The 21,633-nt window shown below is 40.8% G+C and overlaps 1 protein-coding gene across 1 annotated transcript in view; it reads right to left on the bottom strand.

Annotated features, from left to right (window-relative positions):
- THSD7B (thrombospondin type 1 domain containing 7B) overlaps positions 1-21,633 on the bottom strand; it is a gene marked incomplete at its 5' end in the record, with an annotated part of 264,182 nt that overhangs the window by 113,343 nt on the left and 129,206 nt on the right. Inside the window, one exon of the mRNA XM_082055441.1 lies at positions 20,820-20,923. Coding sequence (XP_081911567.1) covers positions 20,820-20,923 — 104 coding nt within the window. The remainder of the gene's footprint in view (positions 1-20,819; positions 20,924-21,633) is intronic.

The raw sequence follows: 21,633 nt of genomic DNA, 5'->3' as shown, positions 1-21,633 counted from the left end.
AAACACTAAGATTTCATCCATGGTTTTCACTTACTCAGACTAATGCAAAACTCATTTTGGAAAAAAAATTAATTAAAAATATTAAGTTATTTCACCCCGCCCCCCAAAATCCCCTTGAAAGTAACACTCCTCTTCAGTAGATCAAGGCAACACTAACATGGACATATGGCGTATGTGTATGCAATATATCAGTCCTTCGCTGTACATTAATGAACAATTTAACAACAACATACTAGAAGCAACAAAAACCATCGCTTTCATTCAGGGTCTGTAAGGTCACAGCCAATGAGGAACAAATTAAGCCACCAATTAAGCTGGAGAACTCGGATCAACAAACAAGGAGGATCCTCAGAAGCAACTTTGGGTTTTATTTTTCTGGTTCTTCATCCAACATCCTGTCATTTCGGAAAAGCCACAAGCAGTCCTTGAAAGGAACTGCACTAAAGGAACCAAGGTCAAGTATGAATTTTAGTTTGTATTTATCTCTGAAAAATAGGATAGCAGTGTTTTTAGTAACAGACGGAGAAAAATCTATACACAGCAGCCAAGTGCAACGCCAGTCATCCCTATTAAAAAGTTCAATAAAAAGTAATGTGTCCTGTAGCTGAAACACTCCACAAAGGATTTCGGTTGCTGAGTGTACCAATCTTATCAGATGACAAGTGAGCAGAACTTTAAGCCATGTCAGGAATTAAGGCAGAAAACTCGTACCGCAACCACAGCTCCTGCAGATGATGTTGTGAACAGCTCCCTGTCCCCTTGGCCTGTGAAGGTCCCTCCCAGGTCCCCTCAAGATCTGTGCACAGCGCCAAAGGATGTAAAGGAGGATGTAAACTTAAGGAAATTCCCCTGAAGGTGATGCCAACCCCATTTGGGACTTTTTCTCCTGCTCCACTACACAGCCCACAGTCTCACCTATTTCTACTGAGGCCAGGTCACCTTCAGTTCATAGAAAAGGGCTCAGTGCTGGCTCTTCTTCAAAAAATGGTCTAAACATCATTATAATCCTGCTATATTCACAATTTTTTATACCCACTGAGGAACAGGGCAGATTATTTATTGCTAGGCATGAGAAGCCTGTCCTTGTTAGGTTTCGGGGGGGAGTGAGGGTTGAATCTCTTTGAGTTGATCAGGTGCACCACCAAGCCAAAGTTATTCTCTGCACAACTCTGCGTGTCACACAACTGTTCAATACAGTGTTAAAAAGCAATGCTCATTTTCACAGGTAGATGTTCTATAAAAAAATAATACACACAAAGCCCCATTCTTAACCACCCATGTGCAAATTTTCTTAAAAATTAATCTCCTCCACGAGCAAATGGTCTGCGATTCTCTTGGCAACACAGAAATACTAAGAAAGCCTTAATAATCTTCACTAAAAATCACAAAGTCACCGACTGGCTGGGGTTGGAAGGGACCTCTGGAGATCATCCAGTCCAACCCACCTGCTAAAGCAGGTTCACCAGAGCAGATCACACAGGAAGGTGTCCAGGTGGGTTTGAATGTCTCCAGAGAAGGAGACTCCACAGCCTCTCTGGGCAGCCTGTTCCAGGCTCTGGCACCTCACAGTAAAGAAGTTTCTCCTCATATTCAGATGGAACCTCCTGTGCTTCAGTCAGTGACTGCTGCCCCTCATCCTGTCATTGGGCACCACTGACAGGAGTCTGGTCCATCTTCTTGACACCCAGCCTTGAGATATTTATAAACATTGATGAGATCCCCTCTCAGCGTCTCTTCTCCAGGCTGAACAGACCCAGCGCTCTCTAGGATCTCTTCATAAGAAAGATGCTCCAGGCCCGTGATCATCTTAACAGCTCACTGTTGGACTCTCTCCAGTAATTCCTTGTCCTTCTTAAACTGGAAAGCCCAGAAATGGACACGCAACTCCAGATGTGGCCTCACCAGGGCACAGTAGAGGCAGAGGAACAACCTCCCTCAACCTGCTGGTCACACTCTTCCTAATGCACTCCAGGTACTCTTGGATTTCTTGGCCACAAGGGCACCTTGGTGGCTCATGGTCAACCTGTTGTTGACCAGAACTCCCAAGTCCTTCTCTGCAGAGCTGCTTTCCAGCAGGTCCAACCCTGACCTGAACTGGGGCCTGGGGTTATTCCTCCCCAGGTGCTGGACCCTACACTTGCCCTTGTTGAACTTCATCAGGTTCTTCCCTGCCCAGTCCTCCAGCCTGTCCAGGTCTCACTGAATGGCAGCGCAGCCTTCTGGTGTGTCAGCCCTTCCTCCCAGTTTGGGATCATCAGCAAACTTGCTGAGGGTGCACTCAGCCTCTTCATCCAGGTCATTGATGAACCGGTTGAACAGGACTAGACCCAACACTGACCGCTGGGGAACCCCACTAACCACAGGCGTGCACCAGACTCAGCACCATTGATCACAACCCTCTGAGCTCGGCCATCAAGCCAGTTCATGACCCATCTCACCGTGCACTTATCCAGCCCGCGCCTCCTGAGCTTGTCTGCAAGGCAAGGTCAGGAAAATAAACTTCAAAGTTTGAAATATAAACTTTAGGAAGCACTGAATGATTTCTCGCAGCAGGTCAAAAGTCAAATAATGACTTCTCTTCAGAAGTATGAAAAAAATAACTATATTCTTCAACTGCATCATGGAAAATTACAAGCAGAACCTGAAGTTACTGGAAATATTAAGAGGTTACAAAGACTGTAAATTTTGGCAACACTCAATAAAACAATTAAAACCTCATATATTCTAAAGATTTTTTTAATATACTAGTAATATAATACACAAGAATATCAAACCAAAATTAGTTCACAAATTGAAATGGATTTCTGGGAAATTTCTCTCATTACATTATACATTAGCTACAGTTTGTATAATCAAAAGCAAAGATGTATTCCAGCCTCCTTTAATTGAACGAAACCAAATGGCATCAGTCTTCCACATTAAGACAGTCCCTTTCCTGACATTTGTTCTACGATAAAACTATAAATCTGGAGAAAAAAAGGTGGTTTTCTGACTGAACTAATCCCTTCTTCCCCAGACCTCTCCAAGGAACAGACCCTGCAACAAACACAAGGTATTTGTGCTGCCTTTCAGAAAACTTGAAGATAATTTACTTGGTTATTTTACATAGACATCACACTTCTACCTAAATATACACAAACACAATCCATTCCCTGTAGGTTTATATACATATACATATATATATATATATATCTGTTATAATGTACCACTATTCTGGTGTGGTGTTTGTTTGTTTGGGGTTTTTTTTTTGGTTAGTTGGGATTTTTTAAGTGCAGGGTTAAATCTGTATCGGTTTATTAAGAAACTTTCCCAAAGAAGTTTCACTATGAACAGTTTTTAAAAGTCAATAAAACTTCTAATCTTTTAGTTTCAATAAAATGCAAGAGAACACACTGTAGATTTAGATTACCATATCAGTACGTTTGATTTACTCACATTTTCAAAGCGAAGACAGGCAATTCCCATATATAACTTGATTCCAAAGCTGTGACCTTGACTTCTACCAAAAGTTCAACAGCAGGGATATTGGTTTGGAGGCAAGACGAAGGAAGAAAGGAGTTCTCACAGATAAGATAATGAACTGTCAAATGCATCTCATGAAATACTACTGTTTCAAATAGACGCTCTGATTTAATACGTGTTGACAGCCGATTCAAGAATTATGACTAGGTCATTATGTAGCACACTGACTACAAAGCTTGAATTGCTTATTTGTTTATCTCATAAAGCATTAGGTGCACAAACCAAAGACATCCCCACAGCCTTCCACGCAGGGATCAAAAGTAACACTTCGAATAATACTACATTAAATGCCACATATTGAAGGTGTATGATTAACAATGTACACACAATTGGAATTTGTCAAAAGATAAAGAAATAAGTATTGAAAAATAATATTGGTAATATTACTGATTACACCAAGATTTAAGAAAAAAAGTTGTTCTCCACTTATTGAAAATAACAAAGGAATGTACCAAATGGCAATTTTAACTATTAACTCACTATCCTAATTACTCATACAACTGTAAAAATACAGTGAAAGCTTAAAAAAAACACCCCAAATTACAAGATTATCTCCTGCTTGTGATGAGAATTGTGTAACCATCCAAACTATAAACACATATATTTTTTTTCTCTCAGTAAATGCACAAGATTTTTCTAATAATAAGAAGAAAAGATGAGCTGCCAACCTGATGTGTCTGCTATCAATAAATGAGAAGTCTTGATGGGACTACAAGGTTTTCCAGTACAGTAAATATGCAAAAAAAAGCTGAGATTCATATCATGTTTTCCACAGATTCTTGTATTCTACATTGTCCAATATATCAGGAGCCCATTTCATGCTGCTGCATAAGATTATTCTAGAAAAAAGAAGTGTACACTGGAGGTAGGGACACAGGTCGCTTTTAAGTTAAAAGACACAAGATTGCCAGTCCTCTCTCCAAAGAATGAGCAGAGATTGTGAAGAAGTGAGAAAATGCTTAACTCTTTAATGTTTCAAATTATTATCTACCTTTCTATCATATATGTTTAAAACTACGTTTAATATGCTTTCCATTATGATTACAGGGGGACTCTTCAGTAACAATCCCAAACAAACGTGTTATACGTAATCACCTTCCAAAATTCGAATTATCCTTTGTCAACAAGAAATCTGCTACATCTACAAAAACACTGAATAAATAGCAAACAGTAGTCACCTCTTACCAATATTCTATTCTCTTCAGAGTAACTTACATAAGGAAATAAAGAACCAGGATGGCTTCCCCATGTCCCTTGTCCCAGTGCTGCCGGAGGCGATGCCCAGGGATGCACCCACATCTCCCTCCCCAGCTGTGACTGCTGCTCCATCATCTCTACATTATCCTTCAGCTAAGGCAACTTAGGTTGCACAATAAAGCTATATTTAGTCAACAAAGCATTAAAAACCAGACTTTACATAGTTATATCTATTTTTGAATAAAATCCTGTTGTAGCCTGTATTTAACAGGTGAATTCACGTGATTGGAACAGTAACATAAAGGGGTACGGTTCTTCTGGAAGGACATGCAAATAAAAGTGATATGTTTTATTTCATCTACAAATTACAGACCTTTTCACTCTCTGGGTTAGTCTGTAGAGAACACTGACCTACTGATGCTTAAAAGGGAAAGGAAGTGTGCTAAGCTGGAAAAAGGACCTCAAATGAGGTGAGCTTGTGGAAAAAGTCTGAGGACATCATCCACACCACTTCACCTGGTGCTACAGGAATGCAGAACGGCTCAGGAAATATAGCCAGTTCATAGGCTGTTTTGGTGAATTGGGTAAAATTTGGTGTGTCAGGGTGGGGACAGAGTAAACTCTACTCAGCTAGACCCTAAGCCATGAGGAGGAACCAATGGAGAACGTCAGGGTGGAGGGCACACTGAAAGAGAATGACCATTTTAAAAGGCATTTAGACGAGGTTCTTAGGGACATGGTTTAGTGCCAGAGTTATGCTATGGTTGGACTTGATGATCCTGAGGGTTTCTTTCAACTGAAATGATTCTGTGATTACATTACACAGCTGGAATGGGCAAGTGGACTTACACATTCGCATAAATGCGTTAAAGTGAGGTGTCCTGGAAAGCTGGTCTGGTAAAGGAAAATGAAGTTGCTGGTCAGAAAAAGACAAAGGCCAATGTGAAAGCTCTGCGGCGAGGGAACAGGCACAGCCATGGCAGGGATCAGCTGAGCTCGGTCAGAACCTATTCACTGCCCTCAAACAAACAACAAGTGTGAACTAGGTCAGGTTCCTGAGGATTAGCAGAAGATTGAAGCACAAGCATGGAAAAATCAGAATTAGCAACGGGTATTAAAGGTAACAAAAAGCTCCTTCTGCGAATGTGATAAAAACCAGACGCTCTCACCCCAGTGCACTGAAAACTGGCCCAAGTTTGCAGCACCGGGTCCCTGAGCGGATCAGCTGCAGTCCCAGGAGGGGGACAATTAGCAGTTAAAAAAAAAAGGCAAGAATCTCAGGCCTCATGGTCCTCTTTGGGGAAACTGTTGCCAAGGATAAGCCAGCCATTTTGAAATTGTCTGTCCTAATGAATTCTGTCTCCAGCAAACTTAGAGAAACTGATCTTGATGTGCCCAGAATGAGCATTTTTGAGACTTCATGGAGGAGATGCAACTTACCAGCAAACGCTCTGCCTATCCTCATAATGGCTCTATTTATTTTTATTATTTATTTAAGATGGTGCTTATGGAAACACAGGCCCATCAGCTTATTTTTGATTTGCATAAAAATATTGGAACAAATAATTATCCAGCAGATAACAACTGCCACAGATAACAAAACAAAAACTTGAAATGCATGATCTTTCTTTGTGTAATAGATTGATGGACTCTGGGAAAGAAAACAAAGAACGATAGCTTCATTTTAGAATAACTTGTTTCCTTGAGGACAGAAATCCTAAAAATGCTCAGCACCGTGAATCCAAAATGACATTCAAATGACTTTCTTAATAATTAAATTATATTGCATCAAAAAGCACATGCCTTTAGCAGTTTGATTCGTATGTGCACACTCTAACTATGAGTAACTGGGTAAGCAAAGATTAGCTGGAGCTGCCATAAAACATATAGTCTGCTTAGCACTGAAGAGAACCTCTGAAATGGAATAGAGCCTTTTGCTTTATGATTCTCTCTGGACCTGATTCACCACTGTTTTATTACTGATTTCTGTTATTGTATCTGAATACAATTTGATTTTATGAGCTCTTAAATATTACCTTTATAAACATTTCATGGGATGTTGACTCTCTATCTGCAAATTGCTTATTTGCTTATTTTATCTGTTCATTGATGCCATTGCAATAGCTTATTTTTGCATTAACTTCTTTGTTGAGTCTAGTTTATCTTCTGAGAAAATCCTGGGATGGATTTTTTAATAAGAAACACTTAAAAAAATATATAACTGTAACTGGTAAAGACATTTTCCCTTACAGTGCTCTGTTTGCAGTATAATTCAATCAGGGAGTTCATGCCAGTCACTGTGAGATTTCAAGAAAAGTACTTTGTTTAGCATTTAATCAATATGATTTGAGCAACCCAGAAAAGATTTTTAAATACTAGGCTAAATTCCGTACACACTTCCTGCAACTTTAGCCGAGTTTCAGACTTTTGCTCAATAAACGCCCTCCACGCATCATTTCTTTTGCTTCCACCATTCTTAGTGTGCGAACTCAACACCAATAAAAACCTGTGGCTGACCTTCACCTATACAATGAATATTAACTTGTTCTCAAGTAATGCAAGAAGAAAATTACTGCACTGGGAGAAAATACAACTGGATCATTAGGCTCCTCTGATCAACCTACTTCACAGGTTAGTGCTAATTGACAGCTGTATTTGTACATCCATCACTTCTACTGCAAACCTGAAAGCTCACATTCCACAAAGCACGTACTCAAATTTTACAGGACTAAAGCCTGAGAACTATGTGTATTTAACTTCTGGAAACACATCGGATGATTATTTCACTCATAGTAAATACTTAATACTTGCAAAACCAAGTGCAAATTGATAATATGTTTCATTATTATTAAGTTTGCCCCTTGGAAACACCGGCCCTCAGGGTCAAATGAAATTTCATAATCCTTCTAAAGTTCTTTCATGGTTACTTGCAATATTTACATTTACCTGTGAAATTCATCTCACTAGGAAAGAAAGACAGGCATCTTTCAAAGTCTGGAGACAAGACAATTTAAGCTGAGACATATTTTGCCCTGTTCTTCATCAAAGCACTTAAAATTGGAAAGTTTATGCTTTCATAACGGATTTGCAGAGTATTTACATTTAAATAAGCTTTTAAAAAGGCAAGATACATGATCTAAAAACAAAAATGAATAAAAAGCAGCCATTTTCCTATAAATACTACAATTAATCATTATGATGAACAGATAGAAAGCAATCCATCTTATCATACCATACAGCTGATGTAGCTCTTCCTTTCATACACCACAGAAGTTAATTATTATGAGCAGATGTGCTTAGATCACATGAAAATTTATACTCCATGAAACTAGGCACTGAAGATACTTATTTATTTTAAAGCACAAATGTATTCCTTGTTTGTCTGGAGATTTGCTCACATGCAACTTCACCAGCAATGTCACCCGCGCAAAACCCGTCCATCTTGCAGGCAGGGATTTTTATGGGTTCTACTAACAAGTCATTTTATAGTGGTCCTGAAAAAGCACATGCTGGTCAAAGTAACTTGTCACAAACACTGTGTCTGATTTGCCCTACAAATTCCCCCATGTGCTGCAAACAACATCTGCCATGGCCAGATCACACGCTCTGGGGGTTAGAATAAAACAGAGCAACTACATCAGAATCACAGGATGGTTGGGGCTGAAGGGACCTCTGGAGATCATCCCGTCCAACCCACCTGCTAAAGCAGGTTCACCAGAGCAGATCACACAGGAAGGTGTCCAGGTGGGTTTGAATGTCTCCAGAGATGTGTGGGAATGGCAGGATGTGCGGTTCCAGCTAAACGGCCTTGGACAGGTTATACATAAGTATGTTTTTTGTGAGTGTAAGGAGTGATAGCACAGGCTGGTGAGAATGATATCTTGGGCTAGAAAACCACTGCCGTATGTATGATGTGTGAATGTTGGGCCTGGGCATGTGAATGAGTGGGTCAGAACACAGCCCACAAGATATGCATGGGAACGTGACTGAAAACAGACACGAGTGCGGTGTGTTTGGAATAACAATTATTCAAAAAACATCCTGTCTAACCTCTTGGCCCAGGCCCGCATCTGGAAACCTATAAATTGAGAACTGTTAATAAAAGTCAGCTCAGGTCTGCCTGGCTCTGCTCTTGCCGCTAACAAGAATTTCGTGTCTGTGTATCTGCCTGCACGTGTATGCGTCGTTCCTCATCGCCGCAGAGAAGGAGACTCCACAGCCTCTCTGGGCAGCCTGTTCCGGGCTCTGGCACCTCAAAGTAAAGAAGTTTCTCCTCATATTCAAATGGAACCTCCTGTGCTTCAGTCTGTGCCTGTTGCCCCTCATCCTGTCGTTGGGCACCACTGACAGGAGTCTGGTCCATCCTCTTGACACCCACCCTTGAGCTCTCTGAGTCTTTCCTCAAGACTTCACACCTGCATGTAGCTCAGTTCTAACAGACCAATTTCCACTTGATTTTCTCCAATACCATTAATGACCTATTAGAGAGCAGTGTAGGGGAAAGGGACCTGGGGGCCCTGGGGGACAGCAGGATGACCATGAGCCAGCACTGTGCCCTTGTGGCCAGGAAGGCCAATGGCATCCTCGGGTGTATTAGAAGGGGGGTAGTTAGTAGGTCAGAGAGGTCCTCCTTCCCCTCTACTCTGCCCTGGGGAGACCCCATCTGGAATGTTGTGTCCAGTTGTGGCCCCTCAGTTCCAGCAGGACAGGGAACTGCTGAGAGAGTCCAGCGCAGGGCAACAAAGATGCTGAAGGGAGTGGAGCATCTCCTGTGTGAGGAAAGGCTGAGGGAGCTGGGGCTCTGGAGCTGGAGAAGAGGAGACTGAGGGGGGACCTTATTAATGTCTATAAATATATAAAATGAGTGCCATGAGGATGAAGCCAGACTCTCCTCGGTGGCAAACAATGATAGGACAAGGGGTAATGAGACCAAGCTGGAACACAAGAGGTTCCACTTAAATTTGAGAAGAAACTTCTTCTCAGTGATGGTGACAGAGCCTGGAACAGGCTGCCCAGGGAAGTTGTGGAGTCTCCTTCTCTGGAGACATTCAAAACCTACCTGGACATGTTCCTGTCTGACCTCACCTAGGCGTTCCTGCTCTGGCAGGGGGATTGGACTAGATGATCTTCTGAGGTCCCTTTCATTCCCAAACATACTGTGATACTGTGATTATTAAGATGCCCTCCCAGAGCACAAGGGATGCAATAGGGCAGCAGCGAAGGCTGGTGGGCAGCAAGGGCAAAGGCTGTGGAAGCCCATGGATTCCTACCACACAGCGGTGGTGGGGAGTGCTGCCCTCTCCCACCACACATCCCCTGAGGACCTGCTGATCTACTTCAGCTTGAATTAAACAAATGCTGAAGTCAATGGCCCTCGATGGGCCTATTACATTTAAACAGGTCGGTTAGATCCCCTCATACTGCGTACCTCTAGGTCAGGTGTTTCCTTTGCCCACACAAAGGCCACGATAAAAACAAGATACAGAAAGTTAATATCCAAAAGACAGTAGAAAAGAGATAACTCGAAAAAATTTCACTCACCCTGAGGCACACACCAAATAAAACATAAACAATTGCAGAACTGAAACTACAGTGAACTGACAAGTAGGAACAATAGTACTGACCAGAAAAAGTGGTAAAAAGTAACATTACCCACAAGGCTTCACATCCAAGATCAAAATTTGACATTACCAAATATCCTACTTCGGGAAAACTCTGTCAAATATCAGAATATATTATTCGAAACTCTCCTTATTTCACAAAGCCAATATCAGCAATCCTTTAATAAATGATGCATGCACCAGGCAAAACCAGCAGCTGTCAGGAAAAAAATTGACTTTAGAAAAATCTTTGTTAGAAGGTGACATTTTTTTCATTTCTATCTATTGCCATCAAAGCACAGAGATGGCTTTTTCTTGTGTAGTAATTTTATTCCAGTGGAATTCCAATTTTTTGGATGAAGTTTCTCTTGATTTATTATAATATAAAGAAGACGAAATCTTCTCCTGAGTCTTTTGAGAAGCAAATCAATGACAATACTGCTAATGAAAGGGGAGAAGGGGTGTTTCCAACAGGAAAAATGCTCGGAAGTATTACTGCTGCAATCATCAGACCGGTTTAGAAAGTGCCAAACACGCTGCTCAGTACTTCTGAACATATTTAGAAATGGTGCCAACAGAAAAGAGCAGCACTGGACAGTAAAGCAAATGTAATATTGACCATTTCACAGTTACCTGATGTATTCTCTCAAGTGCAAGCACTTCATAAGTATCCCCGTCACTTCCAGTTACTCTACTGTCACTTTACTGCACCCGTTTGAAAGAAAGATGCTGGGAATTTTGAAAGGTAGTGTGAGTCAAGGTTATTCATTTATTCTGAAATTGAAAAGTCATGTCTAAAACCTCTACTGCAGACATAAAGCTATTTGAGTAACATAAATATACAAATTCAGATTCAACGAACATGACATCAGGATTCCTTCTGCACCTTTGTGGTTTGTCACTTTTAACAAATCTTGTGCCTGAAAATTTCTGGTAAGCCACCCTGATGAGCTCTGCCATTTAGGATGCAAATATTCACGTTGAGTATTAGCACTTAATTATTCAAAGAAACCTGGTTCATAATTTCCAGCAAGAAGTGCTTTCTAACTAGCGCAGAATAAGGGAAAATTCAAACTGCAACATTTACCAAGCTCCTCTGGTGGAAATTCCCCAGGCAATCCAAACCCCAGCAGTCTGACCATGAGCAATACCTACTACAAATCAGACTCCGCATTCCTTTCAACATCTCCCTTTTACCTTTGCTGGGTGAGGGCTGGGAGTTGCGGTCCAAAAAACTGATGGAGTCCTTTAATATTTCATTGATTTAAGCAGGGTCAGCATTTCAACCTGGAACTGTCCATTTCTTCAGGTAGGTAAAATAAATCTCAAACTAAGACCCTTTGGTACTACTGTACTGTAAGAACAAACGACTGGTATTTATCCTTTCAGTTAATGACTCTGGACTTTCTCATAATGTGGTATTCTGCTTAACTCCGATCATTATGGCCAAGGCAGAGGTTATTCTGGTAAAGAAAAACATCTCCCGTGTTTTCCTGATAACTAATAGTATAAAAGCTTTTTAATAAATTTATTTTTAGTCCTGCTTCAAGGTTTCCTTCTTGCAGTGTCTATTTGAAGCAAAGTTCTCCTTCAGGCCATTTTCCAGAGAACCTGGATCTTATCCTGCTCAGCACAGATGAATTTTTAACGATTTCCCTGTGAAGCACAGCAGCTTTGGCATGAATTGTCTTTGGATTTGTAAACAGCACAACCGTGGCAAGGAGGAAATTAAAATTTTATGAAAGCAAAAGCAGATCTAAATCAGTACTGAATGGGACTGGCTGCAACATGGGACATGAAAGCGTTACATAAAGTGGCAAACAAAAAAGGAGAGCAAACGGGCCTCAAACATCTCAAGAACAAAGGATGATTCAATTAAATTGAAAATCATCGAGAAACTAAAATAGTTTGCTCACTGCAGGGTTAACCCATCAAACTGAGGTATGGTAGACACAGACAGAGACCAAAAGATTGGAAGGAACATGTAAAAATCAGATATTTTTATAGCTAGTTACAGTGACAGTTACATGAGCTCATATAAAATATTAAGGATTATAAACCCTCATGTTTCAAGGTTCTAAGTCAACGAAACACAGAGTTTTAGGATGAAATGGCTCCTCTATTTCTGATAAGGAGCACAAGAGGCTGTGTGATCAGTTCTGCTTACAACCCATCCGTGGCCACAGAAAAGATTTCTTGTTATAGTTTATAACATCCTCTGCACAAACCATGAAGCATGACCACCCAGGCCTGCTGTTCACATAATAAACATTTCCCAAGATTTGTACAAAAAGCCTGAATCAACTGTTCATAACTAGGATTTTAAATCACAGGAAGCTGGTGCTAAAAACAAGTCATAATTGGAAGGGCCTGTCTCCAGTTTGAGGGAGAGATTGCTCTTCATTATGTCCCTCATTATGTCTTTCATCCTCTTGAGTAAGTCTCAGCACAGTTTGGTTCTTCTTGGACTTCTTTCATCTACTATACTCTGTTTAATGACAATCCATCATTTAAAAAAAAGACCCCAAAAATGACTTTCACCAACGAGAGTTGCTTAGATCATACAGACTACACACTAGATGAAAGAAATCTTAGGAGGACCAAAGAGAGCAGAACTTAATCAGAGGGATGAAAGACAAAATGAAAATCTATCTACCCTTACATTTAAAAAGGAATTTCCTTCAGATAAGATGATCTCGACTGTCCCTCTGTACCTGTTAAATATGGTGCGAGTACCGTCAGATCACTTGGGACTTTTATGATTGAGATGCTCTAGCAACTCCTGTAAATTGTACACATTTGGATGGTGCTGTCTTTGACTTTGAGGTGATCAGGCCATTTCCTATTGATCTAAAACCTCCTTTCCCCACTTCTTCCCTCCTTCCTCCTAATCAAGGCAGAAATACATAGCCTGGAAAGCTTTGATGTTCCTCTGCTTTACTTTTCATTATTTTGATCTTTTAACAATCCCTCTATTGGTACATGCTTGTAGTATACATTTTCAGTGTTTATGCCTTCTGGCTTCAAAAGACTTTTCTACTTGATCAAGGCTTTATTTTTCCCACAAAACAAATGCTGTGTGTAGTACTACGATGCTGATATTTGTTTTATTTATCAGATAGGAACAGTATTTAGTTAAGCTAGAAAACCTGTTTATTAGCTTATACAGGGTGGAATATACTGTCATATTTTTGAAGGAAATCAAATATATGGAATTTATCTGATGCGGTCTTCATCATCTTTATTTTACGGGAAGTCTACAGATTACCGAGTTGCTTTTGGACAAAATGTTGCCCTGTAGATTGCTGTCAGGACAAATTCTCTAAGAGTCCCTTCAATTTTTATGTTGCTGGCATAAGGCTACAGTGACAGAAATGAGTTGGAGTCTCTCTTGCTGTTAGTTAGTGTCTATAAAGTAACGTCACGCCAATTCTCCTATCACCTATGAAATACTCTTACAGCAGCTATACCTGAGGTGGAAGCCGGGCCAGACCCGCTCTGAAATACAGTAGCACTGTTCGAAGCATCTTGTGATGCCTGCTGACATCTCCTGTGAAAAAAGGAGGGCAGCCCAACATCACTCTTTTCTGAACAACCTGTCACAGCAAAATCGGTATCAATCTTTCTTCCCCTTGTCCTATCAACTGAGACCCAAGGAAAGAAAAATGGGTCTATAGGAACACATTACCTGGAGATCAGCGGGATGTAATACAATATGAGGATGAATTTCCATTCCCCAAAACAGCACCCAGCAGCAGACTCCAGTACAGCCACGCGCATATTTACATAGACAACTCAGGTTTTAAGAAATAGGCCCAGGATTATTTCTATGCGAACTGGTGATTTTATTTCTCATAAATTAAACTGCAGAAATCTCTCAGGCAGACATGAAATGCTCAGAAAGACTGATCCATCACTTCTCACATAACCTCCATCTATCCTTTCCCCTCTCCTCCTGCTCCCAGTCAATTGTAATGTTCCAAAACTGAAATAAATCCCATGGAAAGTCAGTCTGGGAGAAGATATCTTCCTCATGCCACCAGAGCAGGAAAGGGTAAGAACGCAGCTTTCCCAAAAGGAGATGAGTTTTGTATTATTGCCTCCCCCTCCTTAATTTTTCTTTGTTTTCCCCTTTGTGAAATATTGTGACACATTTTTGCATGCAGCTAATCTACTAGCAAATCCAATCCACAATTAAACCCAGGCTTTGGGAAACAATTTAAAGATCAAAGCCTATAGGTAAACTGCTGGAAATCAGATACAAACAATACGGACTCGGGTAATAAAACATCCATACTGTGATGATAAATCTCTCAAATCAAAAACTCCCGTGTGCAGATATACATAGCTCACCAAGACTGAAGATAAGTTTAATATGTAAAATCAGAGGTAAATTTCCATGAAGTTAAAGAAATTTTCATTAAGGAGCTTAGACTCCTAAATACTTCCTTTGTTTCTGTTAATAAATCTGGGTATTTTGAGACAAGATTCCTAATCAATTCTGAATTCGTAGGCAAACCAGGAATTGGAATTACAAGAAAGTTTCGACATTTTTGTTTGACCTTAATTGTTTGTAATGATTTACAGTGGCAGAAAGTATTATGGAACAGAAAAGGGAGCATTACCTGTTAAAAATATATTTGAGGAAGCAAATTTCAGGAACTCAGAGATCAGAAGAAATATGTAAAATATATTATTTTACAATGCATGTGTTTTACAACAGTGTAATGCTGCTAACGTGTAGTCCGTAACTCTTCATTCCAGAGTTACCTCTTCAATAACGCTGCCCATCTTTCCACATATGTGAGTGCTGCACATTTTTGTCTTTAACAAAAATTTCACATTTCTGATTTCAGAGAATGCTTGAATCTATCTGTATTGTGGTTTTGGCCCACCCTTCAAAGTACTCGCAGTTACCTAGAGGTGTTACAGATGTCCTCTCCAGTTCATTATACCCACTGTCAGTGAAAATACAGAAGACAGTTAAGAGCACGTGTGCCCCACGGGCAGCCATCTGAACCAGCCTTCCTGCTTGACAGCAGACAACCGAGAGCAGAGCTTTGAGGTTTTTTTCAACAAGTTGCACAATCACCTCATTCTGCATTTCTCTAGGTCACACTTCCTTATTGCACGTGGGAGAATGTCATGTTGGACTGGACTCGATGTCCTCCTAAAGTCAAGGGAATATTATCTGTGCTGCTTTCTGCTCACCTTATTGCCTAACCTCCCGCCCACTGCCTCGTCAAGCAAAGAAATCAGATTACCAAGAACAAATAATAGTAAATCAATTCTGGTTCGGTTGTTTCTTATCACCGTATTACTCTCCATGTGTTTATGAGCTAAAATTCACATTATCAGTGACAAGAAAATAACAACACAAATAACAGGTACTTTATGAATTTGCAATATGATGTAGAATGGTTACATGCGTAAAGTGTTGGCGAAGCCCCAGGCAGACATGGCTGATAACAGACTCAAGCTCTCCACCCTGGAAAGCCAAACCCCAGCACCTCAATTCTCATCCTAGACAGAATTTGCTTCGCAAACTTTCCTTTCAAAGGTATCACAAACAAGACTCAGCTCCTGTCCTCACTCCGGTAATTATTTTTCCCTCACTTATTTGCTATCAATGCCACCAGCTGCCAGGCAAGTGTTTTCCAGACCACGATCCGGCTGGGACCACTCAAGTTCAGCTCCCTGGGCTCCCATTTGTGTCCCTGCAACGACCCATTTCCCTAGACGAATATAATCAGAAAAAAACACTGACAAATCCAATGGACCCCCAGCATCACTCAGAATACGGCTCAAGGGTGCCAGTGTCCTACCAGGCAAAGTTAATCTTGGCGGGAGCTCCTGATGACAGGTAAGCTGCTATCAGCTGCACAGATTTATACATGGACTGTGCTGCAGAGCATTGCTCATAAAACATCAACATCGAACGGAAGCAGTCCGTGCCTTCACCATGTTTACTCTCATAAATGTATTCATTGTAAACTTTAGGCTAGCACATTGCCTCTAGCCTGTAAATTATAACAAGATTCTAATACGTACGTCCTGAAATTGGTACTTCAGGGCAAAAGCATTCTGCAACTCAAATTCCGACAAATGCATCTGTTAATTTAGCTAATCAGCAGTTATATTAACTACTTACAAAACAGAGGATAAGAACTGTTGCGTGACTATGTTATGAGCAAAAAAAAAAAAGGTAACGCTGATGCTTTTTTGATGGCATGGCTCATCATAAAAAGGTTACCATAAAATAATTCCAGCAGAAACAACAGTAATGTATATTGCCATTGCTGTGTTATAGATTGATAATACACTAGATAACACAGCTAAAGGATGCCTGTTTGAAAAATTTGTGTAGATGCAATGTTAACAGATAATACCAAAATTCAGGCTTTCATCTTCATAGGTAAAATGTTAACTTAGTCATTAACTTATTGCAAATTGTTAGTAATCACAGTTCTGCCTATATTTTAGAAGAGACTTTACTGGAACTATCACCGCATTTAGATACACTCAGAAAGCCTAGGTAGCAGATCATTGCAATTTTTGTTCCCATAACGATAAGTTTTTCATCTGCATCTCAGTCTAAAACCAATCTTGTCTGCAATACTCCTATAGCTTTCACAGAAGCTCCAGAGCAAAAGCCAGAAACCTGCAACGGAGGAGACAGGAATCTTAAACTGCTCGAGTCTGGTGCTGCCTGCCTTCTACTTTTTCAATGTCAATTCATACATCAACTTTTCAACTGAAACGGATTATATTTAACACCAACCATCTTCGCAACGCCCTCGTGGTGTGAATTTACAACACAGTTGCAGAAGGAAAGGAATACATCATATGTGGTCTGATAGTAGAGCATACCAAAAGAAATATCCTACTGAGACGCTCAATGAGGATATCGAGTATCGATCCACCCCATGACCGCAGGTGTGCCAAGGAGGATGCACTTCTTCAAAGCAGAGCAGTGGTTTCTCATTACTACATTGGTGGGGTTGTTGTTTTCCTGTACATAAACCAATAAATTATTCTCTAAGAATATTTGATGATCTGTGTCACAGCATTTCTGTATTCTTGCAATGGGGAGCTACAGCTCTGAGATGGACTTGCTGGGGGGAAACAGGGTCAAATCACAGTTACGAAGTGTCAGAAGACATGACATGTTCCATTGCTGCAGCTTCTCCTTGCTTTTGGAAAGTAACTACTTTTTTCATAACTATGTTGTCAGTGTATTTCCAAGACTAGTTTTTAAAGCGGACTGTCATTACATCACCCCGGTCTTTAATACACATCTATTTACTTTATCAGTGGCTTTTGAAGCAGCCTTCAAAGACACTTGCTTAAAACAGGCTTTCCATCCACTAATTAAACCTTAACAATCCCTTGTAATGAGCAACACATTTTTTCCCCCAAAATGTAAATGTCTAAGGTGGCTGCTCATGTCAGCACTGAAGGGAGAGGTCATTTCTGAAGGATCCTCCATCACAAACATCAGAGAACAGTAAAGCCACTGAAGGGCATCCAAAGCAGAAGCAATTTTCTCACAGTCTTGACACCTTCTAGTAAATTAGTCACTTGTCGAGGAAAATGACAGCTATATAGCAATAGAAAAGCTTGTAAAGCTCTTCATTTACTGTTAGAAATGTTGTCTGTGTCACTGTCAAGCAACAGTAACATCCCCATCCTGTTCTACTCGAGTGTCCTATCTCAGGGGCTTTTTGCAAATCACATCTTAATGAAGTTTAAGTAACAACCATATTTCTTAGGTCTAAATGCTACTTTTCTCTTACCTCCATGACTGTTTTCTAAGTCAGCCCACTAAACCTGATATCCAAAATGAAAGGCTACTGTAATTAGTGTAATATCATTCCAGGATAAAGCCATGAAAACTGAAGTTTCAGGCAGCTGTCGTATCTTTGGCTATTCTGCTTGTTATTCACATGCAAATTCTGATATCTACTGCACATCACATAGTACGTTTACGTGCAATTTCAGTGAAAACACTCATGGAACAAGATCTGTAAGTGTCTCAGAATCAAATCTAGAGAAAGAATAAAGCTTGAAAGTAATTTCAGACCCAATTTTCCTCCCTCAACACAGTCATCATTCTTATAGGTACACACAAACATGTGCTTGCTTTCTTTAGAAATAATTTATATGAATTCAGTGTTCTTATATAATTGGCTAGATACGCCAGTCACTGAAAACTGAAGTCCTCTTATTTACATGACAGTCAGGATATGGAGTGCAAAAGACAAAAAATACTAAAACCAGATGTTCTAAGGAAGACAAGACTGATTATCTTCAGCGGTAAAAGGGTAATTGCTGTTAGATGGTAAAATAGAAATCAGGCAAATACATATAAATACTCTTTGGAGAATAAGCACTTACTGGCTAAAGACACTCACACATTACGCAAGCCAATCACTGCGTGGAGGGTGGTGATACCTCGAATGCAAACCCATTTGTAGGATGCCTGAACATTGTAGGAAAACATCAATCTATAACATCTGGCGTTCTACCTCTGATGGCACGGATTCCCCTGAAAAGATCCATGGACTCACAGAGTCGTACAATACAACTTAGAACGGAAGGGATCTCCGAAGTTCCAATGCCTACTCTAAGTGGGATTGACCACAAGTTAGAAACTGCTCAAGACCTTATTCCATTGAGTTTTCAGTATCTCCAAGGAATCTACAGTCTGTCTGGGTGATCTGGGAACTTCCCTCACCACGGCCTATGACTGTTATCTGCTGTTATTTCACTGTGCACCTCTGAGAAGAGTGTGGCTCATCTTTTCTGTGAACCCCACTCCCATTAGATGCTTCTCCAGGCTGAAGAAGCCCAAATTCCCAGCCCCACCTTACCTATTATCTCAAAAATATCTCCAAAGACCCCCTCCATGGTGAAGAACGAGAGGAATTGTCGAGGTTTACAAGGTGAAGAGACCCCGCAAGGTCTTTGAGCAAACACCACCCTTGGCGGAACGGCTGGTCCCTGACAATACCCAGCACCTTTTCACACTTGCTGCTGCTGCTCTTGAAGAGCTCAAGTAGAGCAAGGTGAGGTATCAACAGCAGCTTTTTGAAAGCTTCCCTTACTAAACACTTCTACAGGTAAGACACAGACTCACTGAAAATCCATCAGCGTGTTGTTCAGAAGTGAGGCGGTCAGGTAGCAGCTCAGTTTCAGCTGCCCTGTCCGTGCAGGTCACTCCACTTGTTCATTGGAAATACCTTGAAAATCATCTTCTATGGGTTTCATCTGAGAACTCATTTTCCTGAAACCCCTCTCATCCCCAGTAATAGGTAACAGACTGCTTCTATCAACTATATGTAATTAAGAAAACCAAAGCTGTTACAAAACCCACAGCTAATTACAAAAAGTGAACATGGCACTGAAATAGATTTTGCTTAAACACATCAGATTAACAGATTCCTTTTCCATGATTACTCCAGAACAGCACATACCCTATGTAATTGTTGGAGGACTCTCCACAGAGTAAAAATAAGCGTGGTGCTCTTCTATTATACTTTGAATTCTGTCAGAGTAAGATTAATAGAAAGTTCATGCACCTACTGGAGCATAAAGATTACCATCCTTCCACACAGAGACTGAGGAATACATTTTAGGACATCTCAATTTACAGAATTCTCTTTGAAAACCTCGTGGAAAGGCTTGTGGTCAAAACCTAGTTAAAGATATTTATTCCTTTGAGCTTTAGTTTAAAAAACATTTCTTCTTTCAGATACAGCCCACATACTGTCAGGATTCTTCTTTCTTTTCCTTTGTTTCCAGGTTATATAAGAAATGCACTTCATCTTTAAAGAATAGTTTCTACCTTTGTGAAGGAATAAATTATTATGTCAAGTTCCCTCGGTTAACATACCTGTATAGTAATTCTTTTTTCAATAAAAATAACCTTTTGTTAAAGGTTTCATTAGATTTCCCAGGAGACTGATAACAGCCAAATCTCCAGCCATCTACAGGAGCCACTACAGACGCTGATCACATACTCTAAACAGTGAAATTCGCTGTAATTTCCAAGCGCTTAATCATGCCAAGGGCAGGAGCCCAAAGCCTTTACCCACACTGAATTTCGCCAATAGTCTTAGTGAAAATTTGGCTTCAGGCAAATTATTACTAAAATTTAAAATTCCATTTTGAGCAGCAAGAAAGGGTTCCTTCACAGAGGCCTATAGATAGATTCTTTTAAAGCCCACGTGCTTCATCTTTAGGCAGAAGAGCAGGTTATTGTAAAGACACTTGAATACCAAGCATAAATCCCCTCCTATACTCCAAGCATACTATCATGCTACTAGTACTTTAACCTCCAGCACAGGCGCAAAACTGTACAGTGGGTCCACTTCCCAAACACTTTAAGTGCTTCAGTCACTTGATTTCCAAACTAGCTACTGTAAAAGAGTGAAGATCCTACTTAAATGCCACATTCCAACATCTTAAATATTCAGGGGTTGTATGGAGAAGGCTTACCCCTCGACTGCAGCCCGTGTCCACACGCCTCGTTCTGTCCCGGCACACCCTGTCTCACCGAATCCGGCACCAGCACACAGTGACCCCAGCGGTGGGTCCTCCACCTGCCAGAGGAAAAGGTTAACAATTCAGTGGTTAAAACTGGAAAACAGTCAACAGAAGCAGAAACTTTAGTTACAAATTATGATTTGACAGCTGGTTGAACATGAGCCAGCAGTGTACCTAGGTGGCCAAAAAGGTCACCAGCATCCTGGCTTGTATCAGGAATAGTGTGGCCAGCATGACTAGAGAAGTGATTGTGCCAGTGTACACGGCACTGGTGAGGCCCCTCCTTGAATCCTGTGTTCAGTTTTGGGTCCCTCATCTAAGGAGGACATTGAAATACTGGAGAGAGTGCAGAGGAGGCGACAAAGCTGGTGAGGGGCCTGGAGCACAAGTGTGATGAGGAGCGGCTGAGGGAACTGGGGGGTTCAGCTGGAGAACAGGAGCTGAGGGGAGACCTGATCACTGTCTACAACTGCCTGAAAGGAGGCTGGAGCATGGGAGGTGTTGGTCTCTTCTCCCAAGTAACAAGTGATAGCACAAGAAGAAATGGCCTCAAGTTGTGCCAGGGGAGTTTTAGATTGGATATTAGGAAAAATTCTTCACAGAAAGGGTTGTCAGGTGTTAGAACAGGCTGCCCAGGGCAGTGGTGGAGTCACCATCCCTGGAGAGGTTTAAAAGGCGTTTAGGCGAGGTTCTTAGGGACATAGTTTAGTGCTAGAGTTAGGTTATGATTGGACTTGACAATCCTGAGGGTCTCTTCCAACTGAAA

The sequence above is a fragment of the Streptopelia decaocto genome (assembly GCF_964273445.1).
Source record: "Streptopelia decaocto genome assembly, chromosome: 6".
In the NCBI taxonomy this organism is placed as follows: domain Eukaryota; kingdom Metazoa; phylum Chordata; class Aves; order Columbiformes; family Columbidae; genus Streptopelia; species Streptopelia decaocto.
This window is presented reverse-complemented; position numbering and strand designations above follow the sequence as displayed.